At 40.5% G+C, this 27,615-nt stretch overlaps 1 protein-coding gene across 1 annotated transcript in view; it reads right to left on the bottom strand.

Annotated features, from left to right (window-relative positions):
* Positions 1-27,615, bottom strand: part of dock1 (dedicator of cytokinesis 1) — a 292,979-nt gene that overhangs the window by 48,264 nt on the left and 217,100 nt on the right. The window contains 8 exon segments of the mRNA XM_049564198.1: positions 1,383-1,473; positions 2,950-2,990; positions 3,731-3,887; positions 4,214-4,299; positions 7,548-7,696; positions 8,393-8,451; positions 16,102-16,202; positions 17,314-17,392. Of these exon segments, the coding sequence (XP_049420155.1) occupies positions 1,383-1,473; positions 2,950-2,990; positions 3,731-3,887; positions 4,214-4,299; positions 7,548-7,696; positions 8,393-8,451; positions 16,102-16,202; positions 17,314-17,392 (763 nt within the window).

Raw genomic sequence — 27,615 nt, 5'->3', positions numbered from 1 at the left:
CTGCACATTGTTGCCGTGGCATGAGGAGGGATGCTGGGAGGCTTTGGACCAGGTTATTGATTCCTTTACAGCTGAACTGCAGCATTTACGGGGTAAAAAAGATCTCTGTTTATTCATGGATGGCTGCATCGACAGAACCAAAGTGCTGATACATCTCTGACAATACACAAAGAGCCGCAAATTCATCAACCATTATTATAGTGCCGCAGGTACTCTACTGGAGGACTAATTATTACTACAGGAGCCAGTTTTACTTGAGAACTGCTGGTGGATGCAGAATTATGCATCCATCATTCATCCTCATTCAAGCTGGTTTACACATGCCTGTGTGTGAATACAAAAGGAGGACAGTGACTTCAAAGATTACACAGGACTGCTTATTGGAGAAGAAAGGATTTATCGAGATTCTGGTGGAACAAAATTAACCAATTTCCACAATATAATAGTGAATCCCCTCTCTGAAGGTATGATCAGGAACACCGCAGCTGCCAGGAGATGAGCAGAATTAAAATAATAATAACAAAAACAACTCCTGCAAATGCTACTGTGACTGCTCGGCGAGGAAAATGTGATTCAGTCACAGCCTGCTCTCCCCTGTCGGGACCTGTACAAAGGCGGATGCAGCCAGCTATTTATGCAAATATAGATGAGATGTTGGGTGCAACCGTTTTGGATAAAAGGCAGAAAGGAACAACTCCAAATTCAGAGTATACCAAACCCCGTCTGGGAATAGACACTGTGGCTCTGTGTGTGCGGATGTGATATATTTTTGGCAAAGATAAAAAACTTTCCAGACCTAGAGAAGGCCTATGTTAACAAAAAGGTGTGATCTTAAAAGAAATGCTTCATGATATCCTATAAATATTTATGCATCTAATTTGAGATATCATTGCACTAAAAGTGTGGTACCTGCCCCGTTTCCACCTCAAACCAGAAGTGCCTGCACTGTGATTTATAGCAGAGGATTCTTTTGCTTCCAGCTGACAAAGAGGACAGTAAAAGTACCCCTTTATCTTGAAGCACCTCAGGTGGCTGCTGCTGCTTTATCCTCTGCTTTAAACTATGTCTTAGCTTTTTTTTTTTTCCAGGGGAGATCAGATACTGGCCGTGATTTGCATCGACTACGCAAGGTGAAAAAAAGATGCTGCTCAGCAAGTCTGCCCTCTTTGCAGCCATCTCATGCCATGCTGGGATTAAAGGGATGTGGCCTTATCTCTCTAAATCCTGTACACATTCAAATTCACAGATACACACTTTGTTTAATGCCTGAGGTTAAATGCCATCTGCCTGACAATAGCTTAACAGCGTATTCGGCTTCCGTTTGAAGTATTTACTAGTGTGTGCTTCGACACTGATTTGTTGTCAATATTGTGTCTGCATACCTTGAGCAGTTTGGCGTGTAGCAGCAGAGTGTAGGCAGCTTCCGTGTAGTTGTCGCACTCTTTGTGGAGGTCGCACAGCTTGTACAGGTACCTGGCAGGAAAAAGCAATGATTTATGGGTCATGTCTGGGTGGGCCTCACACACTTTAACAATGGACAGAAAGTTAACTCCGCCAGACTGATGCGTCTTGACAGCCTCTTTTACCTCAAATAAGACTCGACACACAGATGGAGAACTCTGACTTGAGAGATTGCAGAAATGGAAATGTATTTTAGCAAAACCTAATATTTTATTCTGGATCTCTGGGGACATACGGCTGGAGAGAACAGGACCAGAATGTATAGCAGTAATTCTTTGGCAGGCAAAGGAATATTTTAACCATCATAACTGAAAAAGTCATGCTGTGTCACCTTGAATTCCTCCATGGAAAACAGTGAACATATTCATCTATTGACTGATTGGGGACCGTGTTTAAAAACAGCAAAACTGTATCACAACATCCATTTACAAACTCTCACACAACTGGTGCAGTATAATCCAAGTCAATTATCCAGCTGTAGGCTCAGTTCTTCCCAAACACATGCATTTTCTCTAAAATGACTTGAAAATGACTAGCATGACTTACTGATACACAAATGGTCATTGTTTGCCCCCTAAGTGTGGTTCTTTTGGGCAGGTGTGAAAACAGCAATCACACTCAGGTGTGCACCAAAACAACCAGACTGAGACCTTCTTGAAGAGGTGGTCTCAGTCTGGTTACAAACGAACTCTGGTGCGGTTCGTTTGTGGTGAGAACGTGTTGCAACCTGGATCCAAACCAACTGCAGTCACATGACACATTGTTTGGGTTAAACATGAGCATGTTACAGTCCTAGAGGATTATTAATGTGCACCTCCTCCTGTACTGCCTTAATATGCACATTCAGCACATCCAATGCATCAAAACATTGTTTTCTAGTTGGAGCCGCGCCTCGTTTTCAAACTGTATGGTTTGACTAAAATGAACAATGACAGCAATATAGTCCACGATGAGCAGCGCTAAAATCAACCTGCGTAGTTGTCCCTCCATTGTGACATTAGAAAGTGTCACATTTATCTTGCAAGTGTACTCTTCTTCAACTTTTTGTTTACTTCCTGGATTTTTCCCACATGGAAATTCTGACCAATCAAGAGCAGCTTTCTCACACAAGGCATTTTATCTGGTCTGCTTGTAAATGCTGCCGTGAGAACACGAACCAACTCTAGGCAATTATGCGGCTTTGTAACAAAATGAGTCTCTGATTCAGACCAAAGCAAGACAACTCTAGGTCTGAAAGCAGCCTTAAATGGGTGGGTTTTAAATTCACTACGTTAATTTACTTGCATGGGAAACGTACCAGTGTGTTTGCATTGCCAACACAACTTTTGACAATGGTAAACCAAAAGAGAGCAAGTTGAGTTGAGTAGAGCCATGCTATACCATGCAGTAGAAATTCTGGAGTTAGTGTTGTGTGTAAAACGCCTCTAAAAGATTGACTGTCCACAAATTTAAAAACACTTCACAGGCACAAGGTTGGATATGACTTACCTGATGTACATCTCCTCCCTGTCTATCTCCTTGTAAAAGTTCTATAGGAAAGAAAGAGACCATTAAAAGGGGTTTAAAAAGGCTCATAAACTTTTAGTGACAACAGCGTCATTGTACTGTTTACAAAGGTCCAGTGTATCATGCTTACATTGCATAACTTCAGAAATCACTGGACTGTAGATTATTTTTTAATCTTTTAAAGAATAATATTTTGGCAGTGTGACAACTTAATTTTCTATAATATGGATGAATACCAATGACCTGGCTTGCAGCAGGCAGACATAAAAGTAAAGAAAAGTAAGTTGGCTGACTTCAGAATACACTGGTGTGAGTCACAATGCTCCCCTGGCTAAAACTGAAAACTTACATTTTACACAACCTGGCACGGCACTGAGAGAGCATGACTCAGATAAATGCTGAACATAGGCCACAGGCCTGTAGTCTTTTCGATGCCGGCAGTCACGTGAGACAAAATTGACATTTCAGTGCTCCGAGAAGAAATGTCACTTCACAGAGGAGGGGTGTCTCAGGTGAGCTGCTCTGTGATAACATCTTAATGCACTGTGACATGTGGTTGTTATTTTTCCTTCACTGTGGGTAGTCGCACGTTGTAATGTTCATTTTATTGGCAATAATAACCTGCGAACAATGCCTGCGTGTGGATAATATAGATCTTGTTGATAACTGTTGTTAGAGTGATTGATACATTTCCCCACATGTCTGTATGTGTCATCATTACTGGGTTTGTGTGTCTTCAGGGACTGAGGAAAAAGAATCTTACGAGCACATTGACAGTGCAGCTCATGCGGTTCTCTTTGTTCTCGTCGTGCATGATGGTCCTGTAGTCCAGCAGCCTCTCCAGCAGACGCACCACCAGAGTGACGAAGTTTTCGCCCGTCTTGGCCAAGTACTTGTGCTTCCTGCAGTGCTCCAGTAAACTGGTGTGTGTTTGTTTGGACAGGGGTTGCGGAGGAAGAGACGCCAGGGGCAGAGAGGAAGACAAATGTGAAGCATGTATAAGAGGTTCATCGACAGTTCAAAATGTCAGACTCGTGCCACTAAGGATTTGAGAGAAATAACATTTTTTTTTTGCCCATTAAATCAGAGTTAACATCCAACTGCGCTGAAAGCAAATGGTGGCAAGCTGTGATAGTCGTGTGATCATCAGCACACTGTGATTATTTTGAGGAGTGCCATGTTGCAATTAGCATTACCTTACTTGTGAGAGGCTCAGGCGTAATCCTGCCCATTAATCAGCACTTACATTTTCTGAAAGAGAACTTTGTACTGCTCGTCTCCGCGGCCCCCCTCCACCTCGTGATCCAGCTTGGTGATGATCTCGTTCTCAAACTGCAATTAGACAGAGCAGGCGTAAATAATCAGTGTAGCTAATTTTTCAATTAATTAACGCCATCTCTCTGTCTCACTCTCTCTCCATGTCGAGGCTTGGCCGAGGCGATCTGGGCTTTGACTTTAATCGTCCCTCTCTTGCAGCCCGGCTGGCTGTGAGCTGCCATTCATTATTCTCTTATCTTATTATTATCTGTATAAATTTGGTTAGAACACAGAACAACGCTGCATCATGAGACACATCCGCGTTGCTTCTGCTCTGCTGTTGCTGCGGCTTCTGACAGTGATGCATGGACTTAATTTCTCTGATATTTGTATGTAGCAGCTGTATGAAAAAAAAAACAGCTTTTATTGTGCTGAAACAAACCAGTTTTCCCTGACTTCTTTATTTGCTCGGGTATTGGCCAGACACAAACACAGAACAGGTGAGGAGAGTGCAGCCAAGTAAGAAAAGATATAAATGCTGCTCTCTGTTAAGCCAACACACAGCAGAGGAGAGAGACCCAGTAAAGGGAATATGACAGACTCCCCAGGTGAAAACAGCTTGTTTAATGCACTAGTATATTTTTAGTACTAGTATTTTTTTTTTAGATTTTGAGCTGTTTTGCTTTCATGACATGTCTTCTTTTAGATTAGTGGAAAGAAAATGTCCAAAATACAAATTAAGATTTATTTTAGTTCGGATATTGTATTTAATTTATGCTAAAAAAAAAAATGTATATTTAATTGTATACTACCTTATTTGCATATTCAGTTAAAATAAAATCAGAAAACTTGTAATGTAATAATTGTCTTAATATAACCAGCTGGAAAAGTTTCACAGTGATATTTATTAGTTTTTATCCCCTCTTCAACTGTAGTATATTTTATCTTATATCATATTTCAATTGTAGAATATATTTAGTTTAGTTTAGTATAATTTTACAATTCATATCTTCAAAGGTTATTTTCTCAAAATTTTGTTTTCTCATATTCTAATCTTTATTCCATCTGTTTTTTGTTGTTGCTGTTTTTTGTTTTTTTACAGAAGGTTAAAAAAAAAAGGTTTGTTCTTATCATTCATAATCTCACTTATATAAGGTTGTATTCCTAAAATATGGCAAAAATATTTTGGAGTGATTAAAAGAAATATACGAAGTTCCCTCTGTCAAAATTAAACAAGAATTTTGAACCTGGCTTTATCCAAATATCTGTTGTAGAAATGTATGTTAATTAGTGCATGATATAATAATTATAATTAGTATTAGTAATAGAGTGCCTTTTATACAGGGGGTGTAGCTCAAAGTGCTTTACAAGAAAAGGAGGAGCATGAGAATAAAAAAAGGGCAATTTTTTAAAAAAGGGCAAAGACTGAACAATAAAACCAAGCAACTACATGGATAACAAACACAAGAGGCAGCACAAACAGATATGCTACAAACAGAATACATAAGAAGGCATATGGAGGATTAATCACGTAAAAGATGCACATAAAATTGCAGAAAATTAACAGTTCTTAAAGGCAATGCTGACTGAATAGGTTTTCAATTGTCTTTTAATAATGTTCACGGAGCTTGCTTCTCTTCAGGCCTTGGGTAAAGAATTCCTTAATTTCGGGTGCACAGTTAAAAAAGGCTGAGCTGGCAATTTTATTTTTTCTTATTACAAATAGCAGCAGAGGATCTAAGAGTCCGTGAAGGATGATAAAATGACAAAGAATTAGTAATGCAGGCTGGTCTCAAACCATTTAGAGACTCAGAAAATCAGTCCTAAAACACACTGGGAGCCAGTGCACGTTAGCAAAAATGGGGTGATATGCTCTTCATTTCTTGTTCGAGTTTGAAGCCTGGCACCAGAGTTGATTAAATTTATTGTAGTTCATGAGTGGATTTAAGCGGATGATCGCTTATTTGCATATTTAAAAATACAGTTTGAGAAAACTGTCTTAAAAAAGCAGCATGTATGATTTAGGGGGATTTAGTGGCATCTAGTGGTGAGGATTGTACATTGCAACTAGCTGAAACATCTCCCGGTTAGAATTCCTTCAGTGTTCATTGTTCAGGAGGTTTTTAGCGGGAGCTGAATTACCTTCAGAGGTCTCCTCCTCTTCAAAATTAAAGGACCATGTGCGGTGGTAACTGAATAAAGCAGTTGCACACTACAAATCAGTGTTTTTCCAATGTTGTTTAGCTGGTCAGAGATGGGCCGCTAGCCTAGTGCCTGCAAATGTGTGCTTACATTTGTTCTAGATCCAGATGTTCAGGAGGTTTTTACCGGGAGCTGAATTATTGCAGAGGTGTCTTCCTCTTCATAACAAACTGACCCAGTGATTTAAGCCGGTAAAAACACTGAATAAAGTTCACCTTAAAAAAATCTGTATTTTTCCAATGTTGCCCATCATGGAGGGGCTGCTAACTACAGTGACATGACAACACAAATGGCCCCATCTACAGCCAGTGTTTGGTTTGTCCATTCTGGGCTGCTGTAGAAACATGGTGGTGCAACATAGTGGACTCAGTGGATGAGGACCCACTCCCTATGTAGATATAAACAGCTCATTCTACGGTAATGAAAACACAAAATTCTTATTCTCAGGTGATTATATGCTAAAGACAACATACATATTTCATATTCCATTTCTGCCAATATATCCCCTTAAATCCTACACACTGGACCTTTAATGTAAGTCATCAACTGGGGAGGTTTCCCTGTGATATCTTTTTTATCCTGTTCACCTGGGGTGTCTCCCTAAAAGGGAAAAACTGTGGCATTCACCTCCAATGAGCCAGATCCTGAGTGACACACTGACTTAATTAGCAGCGCTCCCTTCACTTAGGGAAACGATATTGGTTAAACTATGACATGCTTCACACGACTACAAGGGCCAGCAGAGACATGTAGCCATTGTGCTGCTTCACAATTTGATCCAAGCACAATAAGCATCACATACTTTGCGCGCCCACATAAACATCACAAAGCTGAAAACTGCCTGAGACATCTCATGGCTGAACAGCTGTAGCCAAACGGATTTCCTCATGCAGAAAGGCTTCATTTTGCACTGTAACGGGGCATTACATTAAGTTCCACTTACCGTGACTGTTGATAATCGGAGCACAACAAAATGAGATTTGCAGAATTACAAATAAGCTTGTGGCTATGAAAACTTTTTTTTTTTTTCTGTTTTACCGTTTCCCACACCAACACATACGACTTCTCATGAAGTCATTTTCTTACAGTCCTCATGCTTTGTCATATTTCAGAGCACGCACCCGCTGGAAGCTGCATGTGAAGTGGAACTCGCACTGCATCATGTCAAAGAAGATGGCGATGGTGGCCTTTCGCAACTCAATCTCGGGGACTAGCGTCATCTCTAGGATAGGACCCACCATCTCTGGGATGAATTTGATCTTGTGGGGCCCTTAGAGAGGGAAAAAGGACATTTATATATAAATGCAGAGTACACACAACTCATTTGTAGACTAAAATCTGTTTTGAGCACAACATGTTGATCCTAACAGGGCATGAATAATCCTTAATGTGCTGCAGATTTAAAATTAGCTGTTCCAAAGAAATAAAAAATCTGCCTCCCTGTGTTTGTCAAGTCTCTCATCAAGAATTTTCCATGACATTCATGCGGTTAATGACTTCAAACTAAACACCTCAGGTAAAAAATAGCACAGAGCTCATTAAAAAACAGTGAATGAGTCAATCTAATCTGGTGGAAAGCTCTAATTAGGGGATCAGATGGTGTGGGTTACAATGAGAAGACTTTGAGGGAGGCACAGGTGCCCAAATCTAACACCACAATCCCTGTACCACAGTCTCATTCTGTTGAGAATTGACTCTCTCATTGCACAACATAAAGCTAATTAACACATGGTTGTCTATATTTAGCTGCTGTTCTTTGCTGAGCTGATTTGTAATGACTGCTAACGAGAGTAGTTTGCAGACGACCATAAACAAGAATCAACATGTGTCAATTGCTGGCTTGTACTGCGAAGTTTGTTTGACTGATCTTTTATCAATGCATTCATTTATTATTAAAGAAAATCATAATTTTCTTTGGCAAGAAGAGAAAATGAAAAATAATAACACAAGATGTCGGTTAAATTACCTAGATTGTACCACATGTCCCTGATTTCAAAGCCAATTTGTCTTCTCATGTCCTGGTACCTGAAACACAAACAGGATGAAATGTTATGCATTATAAAGGACAAAAAGGACTTGCTAACAACTTTAGGTGCGTAAAGAAATGTAATATATTCTGTATGTATGAATGGCTTTGTCATGTTCCAGCTGTGCTACAGTGTCTACAATCAAAGTCAGTGTTTTTCTTTTTAATATAAGATTTCAGCTAAGGTGACAGAAAAAAAGAGAATCCAAAAAAAGTGATCTAAACACAACACATATATGGGTGCTGAAAAGCAGGCTGCTTCTTTAACCTCTTCCAGTGGACATCTGTAACACAGTGAATGCAGTGAGATGCAACTCAAACAATAACTGGGTGACAGTTGCTATCAATTTGTTTTACTAAATCAGACGTGTCTTCTTCTGTTCTCGGCTCATTCCACAGCCCCTCTGAGTGCTGCTGTGCTCTGATGGAGGTCCATATGTGCAGAGACCAAGCTAAAGACGATGGGCCCTATTCTTTAACGGTTTATAGCGAATTGTTTAAAATGCATGGAGCAAGTGCACTGAGGGTCCAACTCCAATTTTGTTAGTTAAAGGAGGCAAAATTTGGGTGCAAAGGGGTTGTATTTAGTCCCTTAATTAATCTTAGGTGTGTTTTGGGTGTTACAGTGTCATCTCCCATTCCTTTTTAAAGCCAGGTACACTTGCTATTTACATGGTGGATTCAGCAAACTGGAGAAGCAAGAGGTTTTCTTTCAGAGTAATGAAGTTAGAGCAGTGATGTCACGCAGCAAATATCGTGGGACATTTAAGCAGCAAAACTAAAACTGCAGTTTTAAACTTGACAGGGGAAATCAAACTAAACTTTTGGCTTCTGAAATGATCAATGAAGTCACGCTGCTCCTCGTGTGTTAATGCGCACAGTGTGCCTCTTGTATATGCCACATGTATACTGCCAGGTATTAATACATACTTTCAACATATTGTACCGCAGTAACCAGAACTATAACTATAATATTATTACTTCCATTAATGTTGTTGTAAGATACTGTCATTACCTGCATATCTCTCTCTCGCTCTCTCTCGCTCTCTCTCTCTCTCTCTCTCTCTCTCTCCCTGTGTCATATGGATTACTGTTAATTTATCATGTTGATCTGTTCTGTACGACATCTATTGCACGTCTGTCCGTCCTGGAAGAGGGATCCCTCCTCAGTTGCTCTTCCTGAGGTTTCTACCGTTTTTTTTTTCCCCCGTTAAAGGGGTTTTTTTGGGGAGTTTTTCCTTATCCGCTGTGAGGGTCTTAAGGACAGAGGGATGTCGTATGCTGTAAAGCCCTGTGAGGCAAATTGTGATTTGTGATATTGGGCTTTATAAATAAAATTGATTGATTGATTGATTGATTAGTGAGGGTTGGACAGCAGCTCCGCAACTCTGCTCTGCTCTCTGCTACGTTCACATTTTATTTACCTCATTAAAGATGGATTATTGTTTTTCCCACCTGTGCATTCCTGTATGTTAGAAGCAATGTGCCTATTGTGAACCTGCCTTTGTAGAGGCATCTTACTATTTGAATAATGCCCCCTTTAAAGAGCAGTCAAATTCTGCACCCTTGACTTTAGACCAGGTTTTTGTTTGTCAATCATGCAACTGTTTCTGCTGCCTCAAAACAGCAATATGCAAACAGTGCACCTGACTACACTCACTCATGTGTAGGGCGCACAGCTGCTGGCAAATACATTTGCTGCTTACAAAGTGTGGGCACTGGCCATGAAAATGAAATCTGCGTTGGTCTGACACAAGCAAAGACAGCTGTGTTGTGCTTTGTGCCCCTTTGAGCCAAGTATAAGACATGGCTCTCTATGTGTCCTCCTGCAGAAAGCTTAATAAAGGACAGATAGCAGTTTCTTTAGTCCCTCCTCATCTATCCCTGAGTGATGGCCGTTGCACAAGAATCGAATGAGACTCTGGTGAGTGACTTTTTTGTCTTTCCGTGATGCTCTTCGCAACACAAATGCACACTAATGAATTTATTCCAGTCATGCAAGCTTGTAACATATCTATATGCCGGCAGTTAGGAGGCTGTCAGCTGTGGTCTGACTTCTGCTATGTGTATATGTAATTGACAGAGGACAGATGACGCAAGCCAGAGAGTTGGATCAGACAGTCTCCGTTGGTACTAGTTCGCTGAGGCTGACTTGGGGTGTCAAGAGCCCTTATATAAAACAAAGATTTGCAAAAGAAGCTGGAAGGATCACTCCCGTTCTGACTTTTTGTCTCCCTTTTCAGAATGAGGGCTTGTAAGCTGATCAGCTCTGCCATGTCGAGGTCGTGAACCAATCTCCACGGCAGCTTGGAGCCCCGTCTTCCTGCCTGCTACACAGGCCCAGGTCACAGGGAGGACAAATAGTGAAGCGTAAAAGGACAGAGAGGGAAAGACAGACAGTGAATGATGGAGAGACTAACAGGAGTGGAAACAGTGGGCAGAGGGGCAGAAAGTGTGACCGGTTCTGTGAAAACGATCACATGAAACCAAAGTAATGGATTTAGTTATTTGAAAAATCATTGGACAATGGGTAAGTAAGAAGAGAAGCTCAAGCCTGAAATTGTTTTAAGATCAAGAATATAGAAAACACAATGGAGATAACAGTCCTGAGAGAGCCATTTCTGACTGTTTTTACCATACTTCCACTGGCCTGCCATAGCATGCTGAGATGTAATCAGATGTATTTTCACTGCTGGCTCACCGTGGGGAATTACTGCACTGAGCCGCAATATTGTGGTTCTGTTTGGAAGCAGTGCCAAACCCCCAGAGTCCTTGCTCTCAACCAAGCCATGTGGCTGCATCGCTGAACGGACAACTAAAACTGAAGTTATGTGCAGAGTCTATGGAGAAATGTATTAAAACATGCAGTTCTCTAATATGTTTAATCACTCATTTGGCTTGAAATGTGTGTATAAAATGACACATCACTTTAATATGCAGGGTAATGTAGAGTAATTGTTGTTTTATTTGGTTGAAATTCCCTCAAATCTTGTACAAAAGGTAGCTAACTGGTTTCAGATCAGATTAAGGCCCAGATCACACAGAAAGCATTTTAGCAGCTGGAGGCAGCTGTTTGTAATTGACTTTAATGAGAATGAAGCTTTTTGATGGGGCTCTTGTGTTGGGAGGTGCCTTGAGTTTCTGCGATCTATTTGCCTGGCGTTTTTGCCAGAGCGCTCTGAACTACTCGAGTTAAAAAACTTCAACTCAGAGCAGAAAAAGGCCCCAAGTTTACAGTCAGTGACCAATAGAGAAGAAACTCTTGGTAGCGGTTGCTGGATACCCAGAGCTATACGGCTCAACGATAGACAGCAGGTTGTCAAACTGCCCCTGAGTCATCCTAAAATATGCCTGGAAACACTGGTGGTACTCCCCATGATCCATCCTCTTTTTTAGGGTCTCATGTACCCACACAGATCTCTGTTTCCCTGTGCCCAGCAAACTATTTACTGACAGCCTCTCACCCTCAACCAGAGCTACAGCAAGTACCCTCTGCCTCAACATTTTAGGAACGAGTTACTTATTATTGCGGGAAAAAAAAACTGTAGATTGATTACAATGGGAAGGTTAGTGTAAGGATGTGTTGGCGTCGTTGCCTGGCAACAATAAAAAAGCGCAGCATTTTTTGTTGTTGTTTTCTTTTTCACTAGTGGAATTCAATTTAAAAAAAAAAAAAGACAGTGCGGTGCGCCCCGCATTCTGCAACCTGCAAAGCGCTTTCTGGCCTTAAGTGGCCTCTCTTTATGCGATTTTAGTTTATGTTGTATTTTGAACATTGACTGTGTTTGTGTGTGTGTGACTGTATGAATATACTGCTGATCTTTAAGGTTGTACCGAATAGTCCACAGCTTTGAAGCTTCATTCATCACACTGAAATTCAAATTCTACATCAGCATTCAAACACTGACTTATCAGACCCGAATATGAACTGAGTCATATTGCCATAGCATAAATATGTTATCATGCTTTGTCACATGCTTTATTATGATGTGTAGCAGAATGTTTTACAAGTGTAAACCACTGGGTTCATTTGTTTTGGAAAGGAAGCGACCTCTGTTGATAATTCAGCTCCTGAATGAACACTGAAGTAATTCTAACCAGGAGAAGTTTCAGCTAGTTGTAATCTCCAATCCACACTGTTAAATTCCACTAAATCCCTCTTAATCCAACACACTGGACCTTTAAAATACAATAAAATATGGCCACCGACATTCAAAGATTCATTAGAAAACCACAATAGAAGTTTCGAATGTAAAAAAAAAAAAAAAAGAGAGACATTAATCACAGCCTTTCTGATTTCACTCACTCTAACAACATCCAGTTCATTAAGGTGTACATCAGTACCACAGTATGGTAAATCGAAGGCATGCTTAACTCTAATAGCAATGCATCTAAAACCCCATAAATCAAATATCTGACACCACTTTGAGGGGCATTTAAGGTTAGATGTGGTGATAACTTTTTTCCTCCCCCAAGTCTCATGTCCTCTCCAGCTGGTGGCGCTGCAGGCGACTGCATTGTTTGCCCGTGCCAAGAACCAGGCCTGTCTGACATCAGACTATCACACTGAGTGACTGATGGAGGCACGGAGGCACAGTCTCCTCTCCCGAGCACAATGATGGCATGACACCTTGGTATGACATTGCAGAGAAGGAAAAAGATGAGAAGTTGAAGTCTAAGCCTGACACCGCTCCTGACCTCTAATTAATATACATTCAGTGGCCCCTTCACACACTGTGACATTTCAGAGCACCCTGGAGCCCTGACGGAATCCTGAAACCCAAATGATTGTTTTGCCAATATTTTACAAAGACACACTAACGTATTTTGACAGAAAGGAGAAGAGCATTGAAAGAATCTTTAGCGAAGGAGCTGCGTCACCTCTTTGTAGTCTGGCCAGGTCAAAACAATTTACCACATTTAGCTGTCAAAGGGAGGAAGTATTGCCCAGGGATTGAGCTTTAAGCAGAGTATTGGCAAGATGATAAAGTATAAAAAGATGCCTGCCTCTATAAATTACTGTAAAGCTGCATGCATTATGTATTACATCTTTGAGTGTTTTTGCCCCTCATCCACACTTTGCATCTCGAGTGTGTCTTATAATTTATTCCTGCGTGCATCTGTTTCTATACGATTGTTCTCAGAGCATGCATGTGTGCCAGTGGAAGCATGCAGGTTTGTCTCTACATATGGGCATGCAGATGACTGCTGAGGAGGCAGCATGTCCTCATCTGAGCTGAGGCAGATGCAAGGTACTGTTCTGTCACACTCCTGTAGGCAGCAAGACAGGCAGCTATGACTGTCGGCTGTCAGGACCTACAACACATACCTGTCAGCTGCGGGGCGGAAAGCTCTCGGAGAGGTTGACTAAGAATAACAGAGGGAGAATATAGAGGGACAGCGGTGAGCGGCGAGTGGATCTGGGGCTCTTGGCAGCTTGTGCTGTGTAATGCCACTGGGTCAGAAGAGGGCAAAGAGCAAGACTGGGAGGAGAGAGGAGGAAATGGATGTAGAAGCACAAGATGATGGAGACAGAGGAGATGGAGGAAAAGCAATGCGGACAGGGTGGCAGATAGAGCGAGAGAGAACAAAACACACAAGTGATTGACAAGCTGCGGCCTGTAAGAGCAGATGAGATGTGATCAAAGCTTGAAGCAAAGCAAGTGTGAGATACTCACAAAACCTGACAATATGACACTCCCTCTTCTCATCACTCATTTGTGCATATCATGACAATGACATTGCTGCATGCTCATTTACCAAGCTACAGTGTGTGTATGTGTATGTGCAACTGCATTTCCTCATCTCTGGACAGAACTTTCTACATGAATAAATAAAAACAAATTATGTTTTTTAAAGGAGCAGTGTGTGGAACTTAGTGGCACATAGGAATGAGGATCGCAGACTGCAACCTGCTGAGACTTCTCTCATGCGGCAAGCATTAGGATTCCTTCAGTGTTCAATGTTCAGGAGGTTTTTTACTGGGAGCTGAACTATCCACAAATGTCTATTCCCCCCTAAGACAAACGAAACAGGTGATTTAAACCACTAAAAACACTGAGTAAAGCAGTTTCACATTAAAAAAAATCATCCTGAAGTGGCTGCTAACTATGGTGACTGACGCAAAAATACAAAATACCTGCTCACTATGTAGATATAAACGTCTCATTTTAGGGTAACAAAAACATGCCGTCTCTTATTTTTAAGACACAAGACCCATAAATCCCACACGCTGGACCTTTAAAACTTTGGTCTTAATTTTGTATTATTTTTGGCAGAAAACACTGTATCCATCTACATTGTTGCTGCAGTCTAGAGACACGGCATAGCTGCACACAGATGCATTTATCCTCCTATTCAGGCTGTAACGACATGTTAGCCTGTTGCCAGTGTCCTGATGTAAATGTGAGAAGGAAATGAGGATCACACAGACCCCACTAATGGTCCAGATCCTCGCAAACAGCACTGGGAGACGTGTGTGACGCAGGGAGAAAAGCCGATGCTAAAGAGCCACGCTCGACACAACTCTGATTTCACCCCTCTGTTCTTTGCTCCCAGGCGAAGCACAATAATTGGTATTGCAGGCAGGACTGACAGTTCATGCGCCAGCACACAGGGAAACGGGATGCAGAGACGGCGCGGTAAAAGAGAGAAGGTGAGTTGTAGGTGGAGGGAGACAGACACAGAGACAGAGAGAAAGAGTGGGCGGTTAGAGGCAGAAAAAGTGGGTGAAAGAGAAATTGGCAAACCCTGTATAATATCCTCTTCCATTGCTCTGGAAGCTACCTGGTGGTGTTTGAATGACATATTTGGGAATGTCAAATAAACAGTCTGGAAATAGCATGGCAGAGATCAGTCCTCTTCTGAGCCAGGAATGGCAGTTCTTGTGTATGTGAATCTGTTTTTCGGGGCAAGGCTGACAAGTGGAGAAAAGGCAGGGTGGGGGTGGCTGGGAACGTCTTGTTTGCTGTGTTTGGCTGTTTGTGTGGGAGCTTATCAGGTCCGATAATAAAGCACTGACCAACGAGGAGTCTCGCTGTCAGGCACGGGCCGGCATGATGAATGCTTTAGTGACAAAAGCTCCTCCAAATGAAGATGAGAGCCAATATGCTCCAAGTCTGCCCAGAAAGCATTTACACGTTTGGCTGCATTACCAGACTCTATGAGAAATACTAATGTAGATGAATGGTTTTTGTAGACACAGGCAGTGGATGAACGGGAAACAAAACCACCTCTGAACTCATAACTGAGAGGAGGGATAGGTCTTAGAGTAGATTTTCATAAGCAATAAATATCAAATCTTTGTGGCTTAAAAACTCTGTGCGATGTGACATCAACATTTGTCCCCTTCATCTGCTGAGGGAGGACGAACCATAAGCTACATCTCAAGAGGGGATTCCCAGCCTTGTCTGATACCTGGGCTTTCATGTGCTCTCCATAACCCTTGGAGTTACCATTAGGCCGCTCTGCTTTGTTCAGAAGGGCGAACAACTACAGCAGCCTCCACTGGAGCCACGGTGTGTTGGGTATCCCTGCGAGCCTCCGTGTGATGAATTATATAAACCCTTCTCATGCTGCGGAGGGAGCTTGAGCTGTGTCGGTGTGCAATGAGTACGCCCTGTGGATTGAAAGAGAGCACTTGCACTCACTTGTGGAAGATCTTGGCTCTTTTGTCGCTTGAGAAGTTCTCCAACTGCAAAGACTCCTGGGTGAGGAAGGCTACAGCCAGGTGGAAGTAGTTGTTCCACAGCTGACACAGAGACAGACAAAATGTGAGGTGTTGAAAGAATGAAACAGCATTTAACTCACAGGTGAAAAGCAGTTTCACAACAATATCATTCAGTGTTGGCTGGAGGGCCTTATAGTTTCATTTAGTCAAAAGGTTTAGATGTGATGGGTGTGCTCATGTGTTGGGAAGCTGTCCCAGTGGTTGGAGAGGGCGGTGATTTAGGCTACTGGGAAGTACCGCAAGTAAACAAGTAGCCATTACTGCAGTGGTGTCTCCCTACAATACGCGCCCTTTTACATGTAAATGCCAGCTGTCTTAAGGAAGGGTACAGTTTGCTCATTGCTGTAAAGATGAAGCAGATCACAATTTTTATAATCACACTGTAGCCCTCTAAATCAGACTCAAATCAGTAGGGTCCCTAGATTCCCATCCCTACCATTCATGTACACAAAACAGGAGTCTTCATGAGGATATAGAGTAGACACTTTGTACGACAATACCCATAAGCAAAAAATACATGACTGTTTAAGCTACAGCAGTAAAAATGTCTGTGTAATTCTATCCAGATAAATTATCTTTACACCATCAGGCTGTAGTTTAAAGTAAAGAAAATTCAACGCTTTATTCATTCGCCATAAAGAAGTCTCCAAGTGCTGTAAGTCACACTGAAACACAGTTAAAATAATCAATCCATAAAGGCTTTAAAAGCTCAGCAGCTTAGCTGGTGACAACATTAACTTTCTCCCATATGTCAGACATTTAAAAAGCAAGCAGAAGAAAAAAAGTTGCTCTATTTTGGAGGAGCAGGTTAAAATATTCTGAAATGCACATCAAATTGCCGGCCATTACGGAGTAATTGATGTTCCCACTCTACAATTTTTATGTCTACTGCCTTCAGTGATCTTTTTCTTTCTCTTTCTCTATTCAGAGGGTCCAACAATGCTGCATCCGGAACATTAAAAACTGCCTCAGTGCGAAACTGCAGTGAAGTGATGATCCAAAGCTGCTGTTAATAGGACTTAAAATGACTAAAAGAACATGCCTCTTTGGGAGGGTGGGGGCGCTGCTATCAAGGCTGTTGGAAAAAGAAAAAAAAAAAAAAAAAAAAAGGCTTCAATGGTTCAGTACTTACCTGCAGCTCAAAGTTGGTTTGATCCAGAAATTTCTTGTTCAACACTGCTGCATACTGACTAATGGCCCGCAGGAACACTCTGGAAAGATAAGAGGAAAGTGTTTGGATCTAGTCTTCTTACTGATGTGATAAGGTTTTTTTCTACCTTAAAATAAAGGCATTTACAGTCTATAGAAAGACACCCACTGGCTTAAAGGTCACTTTCAGACGACTCTGTGCATTCCCTACTCAAACTATTTTGCTTGTTGATCTATTAAGCCCACAAATATCCATGTTCACACCTTCACCAGGGTGTGCGACACTTGAACTCACAACAAAAGTCATGTAACAACCTGTAGAGGAAATGTATCATGTTTGAACAAAGCAGGCTTTTTGTCATAAACATTATGTACATGGTTTTTGTATTGACAAGTTGACATTGTTTGGGTTGTCTTGATTCACCAAACTGACATTACCAGAAGATGTCTTTGTATCAATCATTATGTCAACTCGTCACAAACACAAAAAGAGGTGCATTTCTTGTTAATGTCAAGTTGTTATGACAAAAACATCTTCTGGTAATGTCATCCTGGTTAATGTCAAGTTGTCATTATAAAGACATCCCAAACAAATGTAATGTCAACTTGTCATGACAAAGACAACTTCTGGTAATGTCACTTTGATTAATGTCAAGTTGTCATTATAAGGACATCCCAAACAAATTTAATGTCAACTTGTCATGACAAAGACAACTTCTGGTAATGTCACTTTGATTAATGTCAAGTTGTCATTATAAGGACATCCCAAACAAATTTAATGTCAACTTGTCATGACAAAGACATCTTCTGGTAATGTCACTTTGATTAATGTCAAGTTGTCATAATAAGGACATCCCAAACAAATTTAATGTCAACTTGTCATGACAAAGACATCTTCTGGTAATGTCACTTTAATTAATGTCAAGTTGTCATTATAAGGACATCCCAAACAAATTTAATGTCAACTTGTCATGACAAAGACATCTTCTGGTAATGTCACTTTGATTAATGTCAAGTTGTCATTATAAGGACATCCCAAACAAATTTAATGTCAACTTGTCATGACAAAGACATCTTCTGGTAATGTCACTTTAATTAATGTCAAGTTGTCATTATAAGGACATCCCAAACAAATTTAATGTCAACTTGTCATGACAAAGACAACTTCTGGTAATGTCACTTTAATTAATGTCAAGTTGTCATTATAAGGACATCCCAAACAAATTTAATGTCAACTTGTCATGACAAAGACATCTTCTGGTAATGTCACTTTAATTAATGTCAAGTTGTCATTATAAAGACATCTTCTGGTAATGTCACTTTGATTAATGTCAAGTTGTCATAATCAAGACAACCAAAACAATGTCAACTTGTCATTACAAAAACTGAATGACACTTAATGACAGCAGTCCTAAACGTTTGACATGTACATAATGTTTATGACAAGTTCATGACAGTGTCATGTCATAGTTATGACAGTGTCATGTCACCCTTATGTAGATACCTTCAAGTAAAGTGTTACCCAGCTTTCTCCTTTTAAATGACATTAGCCCTCACACTGGCTGCCAATCAGGGCTTTTGATGTGTCACACATTTATAATTCCCATGCATGAACAGCAACCGATAGGTTCCCCGTGAAGGTTTTTTAAATTAAATTACATTCCATTTTTTATAACTTGTACAGGCCCAGCTGACTATTACAATAACAATGTGTGGTTATCACATAAACAGCACACCATTTGAGAACCATCAATACCCAATGCAATTTTTTTTAAAATATTAACAACCTGCGCACAGTTTGCTACAGAAAAAATTGCTGAGCTCACTCCTCCTGTCACATGATGTGTTCACTGCTGTAAAGAATGTCTTAACAACCAAAGGCCTTTGGTTGTTAAGACATTGTTTGGTTGGTTAAAACTGTATAGTTAATGGAGATTGTATAGTTTAAAAACATGGAATTGATTCTTCTGACCACCTTAATGCAATGACCTCTATATTCTTGTTGCGATTACATGCTCAAATGTACACAATGTGTTTATTATAGTAACACAAGTGATAAAGCTGATGATAAATTTTAAGTTCACTTTACCGAAAATAATGACATTTAAAAAATGCAACGTTCAGTTAAACTCCTGTGAAAGAATTAAATGTAATTTTTATTATCATGTTCATACACACGGTCTTTTATGGAGTTTTTGTTTTTGAGGGTTTCTCGTTTCATTTCATGGTCCCAGTTGCTGGGGGGGATGCATCTTTAATGTGAATATTTTCTAGTTATTTTACTCCTCTGTGACAGTAGATTAAAGATCTTCTCAGTTGTGGACAAAACAAGACATCTTGGGCTTTGGGAAAACTTGATCGACATTCTTCACCATTTTCTGACATTTTCTAAACCAAACAAATCACTGATTAATCAAGAAAATAATTGACAGATTTATCGACAATGAATATTATTGTCAGATGCAGCCCTAATCTAAATGCAGACATGTCATTATTATATAGCCATTACATTGAGCAACCAACATTTACTTCTTAATTATAAATTAAAGCAAAAAACTTGTCTATTTTCAGTTTAAATCTGTGTGACACTCTCCTTTAAACAAAAAAACAAATTAAAAGCAATGTTTTTCTTAGGCCTGGCTAGAGGTAGGCCGCAAAACTCCTTGGTTAAAGCTGGGGAAAAACGATTGACTTTTGATGAGAACCCTTGTATTTGCCAAAAGTTGAGCACATTGCACACCCATCTACCACACTAAATAAATGGCACTACTTACTGCACTGGACCTGGATGTTGGCATAAGATTTACATCATACACTTCAGAATTGCCCAATATGAACTCATTAATTGGTAGACTGAACAGTAGTTTTAAAGCTGAAGCCAGACAAGAAGAGAGTGTTTGCCCTTGTGAAAAATATGCACTCAGAGAACAGAGGTGAAACACAGGTTCAATCTTTCTCTTTGGCAGACTGAGGTACAGAAAGGGCTTGAGGCACTCCCGAAAAAAGATGCAATGAGTAGATCTTAATGAGAACACTGTCTGATGGGTTAATCCACTCTGATGTTGCAGAATTAAATGTTAATAACTTAAGTGGCATGAAGCTTTTAGAGGGGAATTATGATTGCTACTTACAGAGTCAGAGGCCCATCCGCTATTTAACTTCATTCCCTGGCGGAACCAGCCATACAACAATGTGTGTACTAATCTCGAAGAATTACCCACTGAGAAAAAAAAACGCCTTATCACGAGTATAGGAGAAAGAACGTCAACACAGCATATTCAATAACCTGGCTTACTTTACCTAAAGAACACTCCAGGTTCTTATGGTTTCTCAATTTTAGTTACTACTTTAGTTGGTGTGAGTATTTTCCACACAAATCAATAAACAAACTACAACAAATGATTGCCTTAGGCAGCATATAAAGATATACTAAGGTGAAACAAGGACAATTGTAAAGCCACTTAAGTAGATTGCACCAGAGGTTTCATGAGCGGGCAATAAAGCGGCATGAAGATGTAACGCTCGTGTAACTGACACTGGCAGGTGAGCAGACATCTGCTGCACAGCCAGCTCCAAGAGATCCTTCCCCAGTTTGTCATGACCGAAGGCAAATTTACTCAAACTGGGCCTCGCTGTGGGAATTCCTCACACATCATCTCTGAATCTCTTACTTTATGTTTCAGCTGTGTGGCAGTAAGTCACCTGAGCCCACTGGAAGGTTCCAATTTCACTGGCGTAGAGACTGGGCTGGGGTTTCCCTCGCCTCCCCGTCTCACTGACCTTGAACAGGAATAGCCATCACTGTTGAGACGGCAATGCTGTGGGATCTAGGGCATTTTAAAGCTATACAATATTCATGTCCCACATTTATCTCCACTGCTGACTAAATGCTATCTGGGGCCGATGTGTGATACATATTAAGAGTCACCTTAATCATTAGCTGGAAAGGTTAACTGTCATTGAACGCCTTTGAATAAGCCATTAGAAGTGCATTTCTCTGGCTCTCTGGCCTCAGAGTGGGAGACCCCCCCCCCTCCCATCCCGTAAGCACTCAGACAGCCTATTACCACCATCCTGTCTGCACGAGCACAGGCTCCCCCCCTCTACACACCTCACTCAATTTTCTGCAGCTGTGAACACGTCAATATAGTTGATACGCTTAACACTAGACTAATGCTGAAATGTGTTTCCATTTTTGTTTTTGCACCTGTTGGTTAAGAAATATTACTGCTCAATATGTCATATCATTTTTAATTTTCAAAAAATAAAAATAAATAAATAAAAAAGGGGGCTTGTTTTGAATATTAAAACAGGTGACTACTGAAGAAATGCCTTGGGGATACTCAGAACAGTTACACTGGACAATCTTAAAGACTGCATTGATACTAAGGGGAAATTCTCTTTTATAAATTATTTAATTTTGCTTTTATTTTGTGCTTTAATTATGCTTTCGCCTGCAGATGTTATGAGGGCTAGTTAGGCACTACAATTCCTTTTTAATTTTGGTATTAATTGGCATTTTAGTATCAGTAACTGGTATTAACGATGTGTTTTGTTTGAAGTGCACTATTTTCATTTAACAGCAACTGTTTTTGTAGCATCACACACTGTTATGGGACCACAGTCAGATAAAAATTGCTTTAAGCCACTGAATATCTGGTGAAAAAAAAGTACTGTGCATTGGCTCTATGAGATAAACAATAAAATGAAATAAAGAAATACAATACATTTACTTTCAGCAATCAACAAACAAAGAATCCATGTGAAAATAAGTCTGGAAGTCTGCCAGCAGCGGGAAACACAGCTTTACAGTGCATCAGGACAGAGGAGTGAACCAATGTCCTTTGAAAAAATACATAAATAAATATGCAGGTATTTTCCAATGGAAAAAAAAATCAATGAAAAATAAAAAGGATGGGCCTTATCTTCATGACCACAGGCTCAACTACTGACCTACAAAACCTAAATCTGCATTGTACCATCTCTAATCAGTAGTATAATGCTCAGACATGGAAATGAATCATCAGTAATCAAAGGCGAGGGCTGTGGTTTTAACTCAACTTAAAGAACCATTTCACTGCTGGAACGATGGTCTTCCCATGAAACTGGGGCTCCCTATGCAGTAGAGAGAGACAAATACTTTTTAAATGGTGCTACATGACAACAGAAAACTGAGTAAAGGGCTGTGGCATTTGCTTACTTGGTAGAAATCCTACAACTACCAAAATGCACTGCACCAGACTGGAAGCAATAAATGCTCCCGCTGGTGGGTGACGACGGGTGCATTCCGAATCGCATACTTTTTCTTTTTACTTTTAGTAGGTACCGCAGCTGCCCTCAAAAAGTCCGTACTGTTGCACGCAGTATGCATACAATCAGGACATGGTACCTCCTCATGACGCTACGCCCTCAACTTTGACCTTATGCTTTTGTATCTGTTACTCTGGAGATAAAACGAACACCACTTACGGAGTTCGGATACCAGAGAGCATCCTGGTATTTTTGGCGTACTGCATTTGACATACTATGTATTCTGACATACTAAATCTTCTTTTGCGTACTATACAGTATGCACAGCTAATGTGAACTTGTCTGTTTTGACACAAGAAACAACATGGCAGCCAGCTGGTTACAAACAGTCTGGTATTACAGTTAAACGGTGAGTTAAAATATGTTTCTGAAAACATTTTAGGCAAGAAATAGGCAATGTAGTAACAGAACCTTTGTTCATATTTGATAAGCACTGCCTAATGTTACAGTTTTAACTTCCTCTTCTCAAATTCTCATATTACAGCCAAACAGTGCACTAAATTATGTTTCTGAAGACATTTTAGTCAAGAGATAAACAATACAATAGCAGAATCTTGATTGTATTTGATCAGTGATGCCTAGTTTTACAGTTTGAGGGCAAGGCGGATCCCTCTCTCGATGCGCTTTTATACTCTTTGTGACCATGGTGACGGGATTACGAAAATGTCTAAGTACAATCTGTAGCACAAAACAGCAGCACAGCACAAAACATGTCTCCTGGATGCTTTCAGCTGGGAGATGCGAAGGGAGATTTGGGCGCTGGCAAGATGGAGGGAAGTTTACCTCAGTTCATTCACACATACGACACACATTGTTATGATACAAAGCAGGCTGAAAATCTGCAAAGTATCCCTTTATATTGTTGACATTAACCAACGCTAGTTCACAGCTGACGGATGAGACAGGCCCAACTGAACTCATTTATAATCACCGATAGCTCTACAAGTCTACAGACATTATCAAGGTAGCACACATTTCCCACTGCTGGGTCACACAGTGAGGAAAAGAGCAAGATCAATACTCTTCACAGCTTCTGGCTAAATATGACTCAACAGGCAAAATGCAGCTGTAATCAACCATTTCTGCTTGATCTCTCTTTCCAGTAGCAGCACTCCTTCACGGTTCCACTACAATTGGTTGACGATGCTGGCGGATCTCCTGTTCTCTCAACATGACTGATCTGTGGTAACCTGAAATACTTTCCCATGAACATGTTTTATGACTTCCTCTCTCTCGTGTTGCAGTTCACATGACAATGTAAACTCTATTACCTAAAAGCCTATTTGAAGCCAGCAGTCTGCACGAGCTCAGACATATAATGGGCTTTAACGAACAGACAGGACAGTTCCTCTGTGAGCACATCCTGCCATTAATTAAAGTGAAAAACTTAATGAGGCGGATGAAAATAGAATATACTCTCCCTCACAGTGGGCTCTGACTAAGACACTCTAAAAAGGCCATTTCAAACAAGATTAAAGGCATTCAGAGATAATTTCTTGAACTTTGGAATATATCTTGTTAATGTGAGGCTAAAAAAGTATGAAATTTTAAAACTGTGGTCCTTAAATAAATGTGATATACTAACAAAAGCTCCACTCTGTCTGTATTTGAGTTAGTCCAAGAGGAATTATTCATAAAAAAGATGTAATTACCGTGGAGTCTGTAATTAATTGCCATATTGATTTCAGGGAATCTTCTTTGCACAGACACAGCGATATGAGTGTGAATCAGGACTGTCTGCATAACTGCATAACAGTCTGTGGTACCACTGCTCTTTAGAGCTTGCATTATTAACAAAGCCAAATGCCAGAGGGAAGATGCTTGGCTGCCTTGCAACATCTGTGACGGCCGGCCATTATGCTGCAGAGGGAGAATAAGATGCAGATGCAGAGGGAGAGACAAAGACAAACCAGTTCCTTATTACTCCATTACAACTACAAGCAAAATGCTAATGACTGGGAAATTTAAGCTGCTACTGTAAATGTAATCAAAGACTTATCCAGCGGATTTAGTGTTTGCTTTACGCCTTCAGCTAAGACATTAAGCATTTCTGTGGACACCCTAGGAATGTGTGATTCCTAAAAACAGCCTGCCCTCTTACTGCTTTCTGTTTTTTTTTTCTTCATCTAAAGTTCAGCAGGGAAATCAAGGTAGCTCTAATCATCTCCAAAAATCACAGGCTTCCCTATTTTCTGCTTAAGGAGACAAAAATGCAGCTCGGAGATCCTTTAACTTTTTAATTAGGCAGCGCAAAAGCAGCGTAGAGCCTCCTACATATTAGAGTCATTCTGATACTGTATACATATGGCATCATTATGATAAATATGCTCTATCAAACTGTCAGTGTCAGAAAAATCGCCCCATTACTGCTGATTGATGGCTGTGCTGTACATTTACATTTCAGCACAGACAACAGAGGATTTACTTTTCATACTCTGGTTGCTTGTTAATTTTCTTTAAAATCAGCTAACTTCCTGCAGCCTTGGCGCACAGACTTGAGCTCTGACAGATGATGCACACCGCAGACACCTAGCATATATGCTAATGGAAGTTATCAGCAGATCATACTTGCTAATTGAGTTCAGAGAGCATCCCTGATAATGATCACAATCTATTTGCATACTGTTGCTGTAATAGCTGGCGTATCTGCCTGTGCTCAAAGATAAGGCAAGGTCAAAAACCTTTATTATCAGACCCATTTATTAAATTAGATTACCTTTATTTCAGACCCCTGATCTAATATTAGATCAATTTATCCATCAACATATTTTCAACCCAATTCTATCAGACTCTTGATAAAGTTTATCATGGCTTTTCAGATAAACTAGGCTGTGAGAATTTATACTGAGCAGCATACCCAAGGGAAGCTCTAATGACACAAAAATATCACTGGGGTGAGGCAGCACTGCTCTCATCTCTTAGACCTTTCTATTCCTCACTTCACTTTAACATTTAAATCACTTTCACCAATAAAGAGCTCTTAAATCTAACTGAGATGGTGCTGCCAAAATACAAGCCTTGCACCAGATACAGAATTGGTCAAATGTCTTACTGCTGAAATCCTTTAAATACTCACTAGGATATTTTTCAACCTATTTCCCCATGTTTTTGTGTCTAAGGGACTCAGTGAAATTTTTAAAACCTGTCGAGTATTGAGTGAGAGTGCTGCAGCCAGCAGTGGTGAAACATGGCTTGGATGGAACCACTCAGGGCACGTGCTTAGCCTTAAAATTTACATACACTTACAGTGTTTGTTTTTGCCACTGACAAGCTCAGATTGTTATTTTAAGTGTCTGACAATATTATGGAAAGGATCCCTACAGAGACAGATCTTTTTGTTAAAGAGTAATATTCTTTAAACCAGAAAAAGCCCTGAAATTGCTATAACCAAACCCACCAGACTCCATTTAAATAAACATTGATTTTAGTGTGTGTAAGGGGTCGTACATATGTTGTGTTTTTTGCGCTCTCAAATTAATTGTTTTCAATGTAGATGCATGGCAGCCATGCCAAACCCCTATTTTTCAGGGAGCGACGGCTGCACCCCGAGATAAACGGAGAGCAGCGGCATGCACCGCATTTCATGTGACGACCACCAACCGATCACAGCTGACAAATATCATTCCCTTCCTCCGGAAATATCTGTCTGTGATAAACATGGAAAAGTTGGTCATTTTGGTGCAGGGCTGGCAGAGCTTTACATCTGTTCCACGGACGATGTGCCCATAACAGGCCTAAACACAGACAGTGCCTAGATAAGATCAGATCTGCATTCAGGATTTCAGGTAAATAGGCTATGCAATGCTTGTTAAGATTGCTTGGTCAACCTGCCACTTTACTCCTGAAAGCTGGCTCAAAAGAGGCACAGAAGTGCCCAGCACCCGTCCTTGCGTTTTCCAGGCGGTTTAAGACGTGGCATGTGTACAGCCCCTAACGCCAGCGTATTTTCACATCTTACTAGGTGAACAAGGGTTTATTTTGGAACATCAGAAAGAAGTACCTAAACACCTAACTTTTATTTTGTCTCCGTCCACTTTGAATGAAATGTGTTTTTATGACGATGACATTACTGTTTATTTACATGAGTCTGTGGCTTTGGTTATAGTGATTTCAGGGCTGTTTCTGGCTAAACAAAAACAAACTTACCCTTTAACAAAAAGGTTTTTCTCTGAAGGGATCCTTTCCATACAGTTTTTGAAACTTATAACAATCTGAACCTGTCAGTAGCAAAAACAAGCACTTTTAGTGGATGTAAATTGACGATGTGTACGTGAATACTACTAATACTACTACTGGTGACAAATTTGGGGTTATTTTAATGCGATACTATTCTTATCATAAGTAGTATACAGTATGTATAGCACTATTTTAAGCAAGATTATATACAAATATTGGGCGCCGATTACCTCACCTGGTAGAGAAGACGCCCCATGTACAAAGGCTGTGTCCTTGCTGCAGCAGCTGTGGGCTCAATTCCAACCCCCGGCCTCTTGCTGCATGTCATCCCTCCCTCTCCCTGCCCCTTTCATGCTATATCTGTCCTATTAAATAAAGCCGAAAGGCCCCTAAATATATCTTAAAAGAATAATATTTATATATTAGGTTCATACAGTCAGTGAATGAATATCAACTTAATTTCTCTTGGAAGTCACTGAGATGACCAGAATACACTCAGATGACTTTTGCTGCATTTGTCTGTAGAAAACTGAACTGATGAGCAAGGCCATGTAAAAGATAACGTCAGATATGTGTGTTTGTGGGACACACACAGTGTATATGTGGGGCTGTATAAAATGACAGTGGAAAAGAGATGAATTCTGACTGACCCCACACGCCAGTGAGGGCCCCATCTGTCATGCGAATGCTGTGAAAAAAAAGCCGCAATCCCTTTGACTTGGCAGCACCAGGCAGTGCGATGCCAGCGTCAGAGCTGAAGAGTGCTAGCTTCCGCCAGCCTATAAATACAGAGATGAGA

Source organism: Epinephelus fuscoguttatus, linkage group LG20, assembly GCF_011397635.1.
Source record: "Epinephelus fuscoguttatus linkage group LG20, E.fuscoguttatus.final_Chr_v1".
Taxonomy (NCBI): Eukaryota; Metazoa; Chordata; class Actinopteri; order Perciformes; family Serranidae; genus Epinephelus; species Epinephelus fuscoguttatus.
Note: the sequence above shows the minus strand (reverse complement) of the source record. Positions and strands in the feature narration are given on the sequence as shown.